At 37.6% G+C, this 9013-nt stretch overlaps 1 protein-coding gene across 7 annotated transcripts in view; it reads left to right on the top strand.

Annotated features, from left to right (window-relative positions):
* The first annotated feature begins 620 nt into the window (after positions 1–620).
* RALGAPA1 (Ral GTPase activating protein catalytic subunit alpha 1) overlaps positions 621–9013 on the top strand; it is a 222333-nt gene continuing 213940 nt past the window's right edge. For 3 of the 7 annotated variants that reach the window (XM_033428377.2, XM_033428382.2, XM_033428379.2), the window contains exon 1: positions 624–1203. In XM_033428377.2, coding sequence (XP_033284268.1) covers positions 1098–1203 — 106 coding nt within the window. In that variant the 5' untranslated portion in view covers positions 624–1097. Of the gene's footprint in view, positions 1204–9013 lie in introns of all 7 variants that reach the window. The other 4 variants (XM_012533079.3, XM_049705926.1, XM_033428385.2 and 1 more) reach the window with 3 other exon arrangements.

Below are 9013 nucleotides of genomic sequence, written 5' to 3'. Positions count from 1 at the left end.
AACTTTTCTACCTGTACCTTAGCAATTTTCTCCTGGATTTGTGAACTCTACATATCAAGAAAATTAACGGTTAAAGTTATTCAGATTTCTTTTCCCTGTAATTTTTCTTTCTGTTACAGCATGCTTTTGGGAGAATTCATTTATTTGTGCAAGATAATTTTTACCAAGAAGATGTACTATAACCCTACAAGTCTCTATACTACAGTAAATTGTAAATCATCACTTTGCAAAACAAACAAAAATCCTTTAAACAAAACTCAAATTAAGGAAATGAGGGGGTGTTACTACCAAAGCCTTCAGAATTGGCACCTAAAATATATTGCACATCTGTTTTGGTGCTATGTTCTTAAGTTACATCTTAATTTACATAGTAAACAGCAGAGACAGGCGGAGGACTTTTAAAACACAAAAACTACTCGGGGAGCTTGTCTAAGAGTCACTAGGCTTACGAAAGCGCACGCAGGAATTATCTTCCCTGACTTTCTCGGGCTCCTCCTCTGGCTGCTTGCACAGGAAACCAAAGCGGGGTAATGTCACGGGTGATCTCACGCTGGCATGACGTCAAGAACCCTTGACGTCAGAAGGCGGTTGCCACGGGGACCATTCGCCACCGACGGCAAAGTCGTGAAACCCATCACCACGCTCAGTCTCTGTGTCGGCCTCTACAGAGTCTAAGCTGCTAAAGAATCTTTAACCTTAAGGGGGCCTCAGGGAGAGAGGAGTGGTGCCGCTGCCGCCGAGAGCCCCACCTCCGCGGCTCCGGGTCCTGGGTACCGGGCCCCGGCCTGTGGCGGCGAGCGGCGGCCGCGGCGGCGGCGAAGGCGGTCGACCCGCCTGGGTCTCCTTTGCTCCGTGCAGGGCTGGGAGAGGGGAGCCGCCATATTGGAGCCGGAGCCGAAGGTGCTTTGCAGCCGCCGCGCGAGGCGGGTGGAGGTGGCGGCACTGGCCTGGATCTGGGAGGAGTCGGCCGCGCCGGGGCCCGCAAGGCTGGGGAGTGAATGAGCCGCTCACGCTAGTCTCCCCCCGCCCATTCCCTCCACTTTCCGCCGCCGGGACCGGGCCGGGAGGGGGCCGGAGTCGGCCGTGGCGGAGGCAGGATGTTCTCCAAGAAGCCGCACGGAGACGTGAAGAAGTCTACCCAGAAGGTGCTGGACACCAAGAAGGACGCGCTGACCCGCCTCAAGCACCTGCGCATTGTCATCGGTGAGGGGCGAGGGGTGGTGGCGCCTGGAGGCCTGGGTTGTCCGGCCTTCCCTCTCCTGGGAGCCCCTGGGGACTCTCCCTCCGCCCTGGCGCGATGCGGGAGTAGAGGGCGAGGCGTCGCCTCTGCAGAGACGCGGGAGGGCGGATAATTTGGGGAGGGGAACCCTTGGCAGTTGGCAAGCACTAGTCACACTAACACGGGGTTTTCTCATTTTGAGTTAATAACCCGAACTCTTTTTTAAAAACACTTATTACTCTAAAGACTTAGATTATTTTTAGTCTTTCGGGAGACTTGGTGTTGCGGATAATGGTGTTTATAGGATATGTTTGTCAGATGACTACCGCCATCCCCACCCAAGTGAAATGAAAAAAAAAAAAAATCTCAGACAATATAAGCCTTAATCTTTCAAGTTTTTTGGCTAAGGAGAGCAAAGAGGAAGCAGTTATACCTCTTTGGGAAATGGGTGGCTCCCAAAAAGCTTGTGGGAAAGAGACCCGCCCTTGTTAATGCACCTTGTTCATAATTACTATCATTTAGAGGTGGAACTATTATTAATTATAGAAAACAAGGTAGTTTATAGCTTCCTTTGCTTTTGAGAATTATATAGAATTCTATTTTTAATTAAAATTTTCTTACCGTCTGTTGCCCTCTGTTTTGCTGGCCGACCAAACTGCTCTTTGAGTTGTGGATATGGTGTTAAAGGAATTTTTGGGACGCTTGGTCATTTCTCGGGCTGGTAAGGGCTGTAATAATACTTATGGAACAACTGGTCCAATACTTGGATCTTTTTAGATGAAATCTGAGGTGAAGAGGAAAGTTAGTTTGCCTTTGTTGATGCAGAGAGTTAATGGCAGAACTGACTTTAGAACCCAGATGCCTGAATCCTAGTTGAGAGTTTATCATCTCAGGCTCTCTTCCTAAAGAATGTTCGTTTCGAAAAATGACGTTTATTCAGTGACATGTCTTTTATTTGAGGTGCATGTTTCTCTACTATATGGTTTACTCATACCAACAGGATAACACCAATACCTAACATTTGTATGGTACTTTACTGTTTACAGAATGACTTCACATAAATTATAATTAATCCTCACAATAACTCTAGAGTTAGTTAAATTATTATCCTCCATGTTTTACAAATGAGAAAGTTGAAGTTTGGGAATGTTAAGTGGTCATCCCGCTACTAGGAGGCAGAGCCAGAACTGGAACCCAGATTTCATGTCTCCAGTTTGATTTTTACTCTTTCTACATTGATGGCAGCAAATCTATATCACAAGTAAATTGTGTTTATTCCTGTGGAATAGTAAGAAAGCAGTTAAATCCAGTTTAGCAATGTAAAAAGATTTTTTTCAAGAAAATATAAATCTTCTAAATATAGTTGAGGTTGTCATCTTTTTATTTAAATTCTACTTGAGAGTTAAGCTGTTGAAGAAAAATTTGGCTAGGGGACTGAGACAGGGAAAGTTAATGTGTGGATGTAGGAGATTTATCACAGATAATGGCAGTTTGAAATTGAAGACTTAATGGAATTTGACACCTACTTGGGACAAACTGTAGGCTGGGTAATGGCAGAGCTATAAAGTTGAGTTCCAATAGAGTATTGACATTTCCTAAATTAACTGCCACAGTTCTTTAGTTATGGAATGGTTAAGAAATAGTTCATATATACTTCTTTGGCATAGAAGTTTTTTTTCCACCCTGGAGACGTGGTCTAAATTAAGAGGTCATACATATCAGATATTTTGTAGTGCCTAGATTTCTCAGTTTGAAAACAAAACAATAGTTTTTTTTTAAAAAAACCCTTTGCTTTTTAGAAATTTATTTTATGTATTTTTAGATGGAGCATATACTGTACATAAACATTTAAAATATCCTTATGAACCTTCAAATGGAGGACTTTGTGCTTTCAGATACTCCCTGCCCCGTGAGTGGAGGAGGTCCATACAGAGATTACTGCACTCATTTTAGAACAGTAATTCTCAACCAGGGACAGTTTTGCTCCCCTGGGGACAGTGAGACTGTCTGGAGACACTTTCGGTTTTCACAATTGGAGAGAGGTGCTACTGGCATCTAGTGGGTAGCAGGTATGCTGCTAAACATCTTGAAACGCACAGGATAATCCCTCACAACAATATTCTAGCTTCAGATGTCAATGGTGCTGAGGTAAACCTTGTCAAAATATAGAACAAAAACAGTTGGACCTCCAAATCCTGCACTTGGTTCGAACATATTAATTAATTGAATAAAATATTATGTATCTTTAAGTGGTTACAGTTACTTTGTTTGAAATATGATTAATGTGATTCCTAAGAAAATGAGTGGGAGAGAGTAGAATGGCAAAGACTGAAAGGTGTCTTAGAGTTCTCCCATTTTGCAGATGGGAGAGCCGCTTCAGATCCTTTTTGCAAGTTAAGTGCAGGTTTTACATAAAGTAAACTCTGTGAGGAAACTAGTTTGCAGAATAATGGGGCATTGCCAATTACACAGGATTTTGACTTTTGTTTGATCCCATCTAAACTGTATTTTTAACCTTTAAATGGAACTGCCATTCACCCAGGGTATTTATAGAATTCAGTGCATCCCAATATATGAGAACGTAATTTAAATATCTGGTGTAAGCCTTTGTCCTGGCATGTGTTCCCACTAAAGGGCAATTCCAGATGAATTTATAGAACTTGGAGGATTTAGATTTAAATCTACTGTGTTTATTGATATTGCTGTGTGTTTGATTTTTAGGAACTGGAAGTTAGAATTATTAAAAAATAGAAATAAGGCCTTGTCTAGTTGCTGAAGTTTCATGTTGACCTCTCCCCCTGCCCCCTCTGTTTTTTGGGTTTTTTTTTTTACAATTAATGGCCTTAAGATAATGATAGTAAGTTAGCAGGTAACTTGGTATCTAACTAAATGGCTAACATAATTCTCGGCATGAAGTGGATATTGAGTAAATGTTATTGATAATTTTCTTGTATGGCAAGGTAACAGTTCAGTCTTCTTAAAAAAAAGATAAGTGTTTATTAGCTAATAAATATATTGATTATTGTTGGATCATTCTTTTTAGTAGCTTTATTGAGGTGTAATTGACAGAAAATAAATCACACATATTTAAAGCATATAATTGAATGCTTTTGCAAAAATTGAAGTACAGGTGATATACAATATTATATAAGTTACAGGTATAAAATACAGTGATTCACAATTTTTAAAGGTTATACTCCATTTATAGTTATAAAATATTGGCTATATTCTCCACGTTGTACAATATATCCTTTTAGCTTATTTTATGCATAGTAGTTTGTACCTCTTAATCCCCTACCCCTATATTGTACCTCCCCCCTTCCCTCTCCCCACTGGTGACTACTAGTTTGTTCTCTATATCTGTGAGGCTGCTGTTTTTGTTATATTCACTGTTTTCTTGTATTTTTTAGATTCCACATATAAGTGATATCATACAGTATTTGTCTTTCTTTGACTTATTTCACTTAGTGTAATACCCTCCAAGTCCACCCATGTTGCTACAAATGGCAATATTTCATTCTTTTTTGTGGCTAAGTAGCATTCCATTGTGTATATACACCAATATCTTCTTTATCCTTTCATCCATTGATGGACACTTAGGTTGTTTCCATTGTAAATAATGCTGCTATGAACATTGGGGTAATTGAGTACATACATATACATATACATATTTTTGACATACATATACCTTGTGAAGCCATCATGACAATCAAGATTAGGAACATAGACAATCAAGAAAATAAATATATCTGTAACCTCCCAAAGTTTCCTTTTGCCCCTTTGTAATCCCTTCCTCTCACCCTTCCTTGCCTGCCATCCTACCCCTTCCCTGGGCAACCACTGATCTGCTCTCCTCTACATTAGTTTGTATTTTATATATATATGGAATTAACAGTATTTACTCTTTTTTGATTGGTTTCTTCTACTCAGCATACTTTGAAATTCCTCTATTTGTTTTGTGGTGGTGTGTCTATAGTACTTTGCTCTTATTGCTGAGTAATATTCCATTGTATGGATATGTTATAATTTGATTATCCCATTCACATGTTGATGGACATGTGGGTTTTCAGTTTTGGACTATTCCGTATAAAACTGCTGTGAGATGTACGTGTTATATAGATATATGCTTTCTTTTCTCTTGGAATAAATACTTAGGAATGGCATGGATGGATCCTATGGCAGTTGTGTGTTTCTTTTTAGAAGCTGATATACTGTTTTCTGTATTTTTACCATTTTACATCCTTACAAGCAGTGTGTGAGAGTTCTAGTTCCTCCACAAATGCACCAACACCACTTGGTATGGTATTTCTTTCTCTTGTCAGCCACTATAATAAGTTATGTAGTGGATATAATTAGTGTTTCCCTGATATCTAATAACATTGAGCTTCTTTTCATGTGCTTAATTTGCCATTGTATAACTTCTTTGATGAAATCAAGTTCAAATCTTTCACCTATTTTTAAATTGAGTTTTTTGCTTTCTTATTTAGTTTTGAAAATTCTGTATATATTCTGGATACAAGTACTTTATCAGATACATGATTTGCAAAGATTTTTTTTTCCCCCAGTCTTTGGATGTCTTTTAATTCTATTATTTTCTTAGAAGGAGTAGGAATTCTTAATTTTGATAAAGTCAATGTATCAAGTTTTTCTTTTATGGTTCATGCTTTTGGTGTTGTATCTGAAATCTTTGCCCAAAGTCAAGGTCACAAAAATTTTCTCCTATGTTTTCTTCTAGAGTTTTAAAATTTTAGGATCTATATTTAGGTCTGTGATCCATCTTGAGTGAACTCTGCAAATATGGTTTGAGGTATGGATTGAAGTTTATTTTTTTGCATATGGATATCCAAATTTTCCAGCACCATTTGTTGAAAATGACTGCCCTTTCTCCACTGAATTGCCTTTGTACTTTTTCCAAAACTCAGTTTTCTATATATGTATGGTTCTATTTTGGGACTCTGTTTTGTTCTGGTGATCTGTTTGTCTGTGTTGATGCCTGTACCACAGTGGCTTTTTTTGTTGTTGTTACCGTAACTTGATAATAAATCTTGAAATTAGATGGTGTTGTCCCTCCAACTTTGTTCTTCTTTTTCAAAGGTTTGTGTTTTTTTGGAGTGGTGGGAGGGAGCTATGCCAGGTCCTTTACCTTCCTGTATGGGTTTTAAAATTAGCTTGTCAGTTTCTCATAAATAAATAAACAAACAAACAAATTCTTGCTGGGGTTTTGATCGGGATTGTGATGAATTTGTAGGTCACTTTGGGAAAAATTGACAATATTGAATTCTCTGACTCATGAACAAGGTATGTTTCTTCATTTTATATAGGGCTTCTTTAATTTCTCTAGCAGCATTTTATACTTTTTAATCTACAGGTCTTACACATCTTTTGTCACTTATCCCTAAATATTTTCTACTTTTGATACCATTGTAAATGATATCTTCATGACCATTTTTAAAAAAAATTTATTTTATTTTTGGCTGCGTTGGGTTTTCGTTGCTGCACGCGGGCTTTTCTCTAGTTGTGGTGAGCGGGGGCCACTCTTCGTTGTGGTACGTGGGCATCTCATTGAGGTGGCCTCTCTTGTTGCCGAGTACAGACTCTAGATGCGTGGGCTCAGTAGTTGTGGCTTGCGGGCTCTAGAACTCAGGCTCAGTAGTTGTGGCGCATGGGCTTAATTGCTCTGCGGCATGTGGGATCTTCCCAGACCAGGGATCGAATACGTGTGCCCCGCACTTGCAGGCAGACTCTTAACCACTGCACCACCGGGGAAGCCCCTTCATGACTATTTCTGATTGCTAGTAAAAGGAAATGCAGTTGATTTTCGTATATTGAGCTTGTATCCTGAAACCTTGCTAAACGCACTTATTAGTATTTTATAGATTTCATGGGATTTTTTGTTTTTTACATACATGATCTCATTGTCTGTGAATAAAGATGGTCTTGCTTCTTTTTAACCTGGATGCCTTTATATCTTTTTCTTGTCTTGAACTTATTGGAATCTCTAGCACAGTGTAGAATAGAAGTGGTGAGAGTGGACATCCTTGTCTTTTTCTTGATCTTAAGGGTAAAGTGATCAGTTTTTTACCATACAATATGATGTTAATTGTAGGTTTTTATAGATGCCCTTTGTCATGTTGAGAAAGTTTTATTCTCTTTCTAGTTTGCTGAGAGTTTTCATCAAGAATAGATATTAGATACGTCAAATGCTTTTTCTGTTTCTATTGAGGTTAACAGGTTTTTAAATTTTTTTTCATTCTGTTAATGTGATAAATTATAGTCATGGATTTTCAAGTGTTAAATCAACTCTGCAATCCTCTGCAAACCTAAGTTGATTGTGATATGTCATTTTTATATATTGTTGGATTTGATACTCTAAAACATTTGTAATTTTGTAATTATGTTTATGAGGGATATTGGTCTGTACTTTTCTTGTAATGTTTTTGCTTTTTTATAACAGGTAATGTTAGCCTCATAATATTAATTGAGAAGCATTCCTTTCTTTTCAGTTTTCTGGAATTGTTCATGTAAAATTGGTATTTTTTTTCCTTAAATGTTTGGTAGAATTCACCAATGAAGCCATCTAGATATGGAGTTTTCTTTGAGGGAAGGTTTTTAACTACTTTAATAGAGGGCTGTTCAGGTTATCTGTTTCTTCTTGAGAGAACATTGGTAGTTTGTATCGTTCAAGGGATTTTCCGATTTCATATAAGTTGTCAAATTTATAGGTATAAAGTTGTTTATAATGCTCCGTTATTGTCCTTTGATATCTATAGAATCTGTGATGATGTCACCCCTCTTATTCCTAATTTGTCTTTCTTTCCTGATCACTCTGGCTGGAGGCTTATCTCTTTTATTGATCGTCTAGAAGGACCAGTTTGTGGCTTCATTGATTTTTCTCTGTTTTTCTGTTTTTATTTCATTGATTTCTGCTTTGGTCTTTATTATTCCCTTTTTCTGCTTAGTCTTAGTTTAATTTGCTCTTTTTGTAGCCTCTTAAAGTGTAAACTGAGGTTATTGATTTGAGACCTTTTTCTGTCTAATGTAGGCATTTGGTGATATAAATTTTCCCCTAAACAGCATCCCACAAATTATGGTATTTTGTATTTTCATTTACAGCTAGGTCCAAAATGCGTTCTAACTCCCCTTTTGATTTCTTCTTTGATCCATACAAGTGTGTTTTTTAGCTTCAAATATTGGTGGATTATCCTGATATCTTTCTGTTATTGATTTCTAATTTGATTTCATTATAGTCAGAAAACATATGTTTTATGACTTGAATTCTTTAAAATTTATCGAAATTTGACAGTCAGGAATATGTTTTAACTTGATGGATGTTCCATATTCGCTTGAAAACAATATATATTCTGCTTTTGGTGGGTTGAGTGTTTGAAAAATGTCAGGATAAGTTGTTTGATAGTATTGTTCAGGTCTCCTGTATCCTTGCTGAATTTGTCTCCTTGTTTTTACAAATTATTGATGGGGGGACTGAAATTTCTGACTGTAATTGGGGGGGTTTGTCTATTTCTTTTTGAGTTCTATCAGATTTTGCTTAATGTATTTTGAAGCTCTGTTATTAGGTGTCTAAACATTTAGGGTTATTATTTCCTCTTGATAAATTGAGTTCTTTAGCATTATGAAATGATATCTTTAACCTTGGTAATAGTCTTTGCTCTGGAATCTACTTTGATAGTAATATATAGACTTCTGCTTTCATTGACTAGTATATATTTTCCTGTCTTTTTAATCTATTTGTTTCTTTATATAAAGTGGATTTCTTGGTGGCAGTATATATTTGAG

This window comes from Orcinus orca, chromosome 2 (genome assembly GCF_937001465.1).
Source record: "Orcinus orca chromosome 2, mOrcOrc1.1, whole genome shotgun sequence".
NCBI classification, from domain to species: domain Eukaryota; kingdom Metazoa; phylum Chordata; class Mammalia; order Artiodactyla; family Delphinidae; genus Orcinus; species Orcinus orca.
This window is presented reverse-complemented; position numbering and strand designations above follow the sequence as displayed.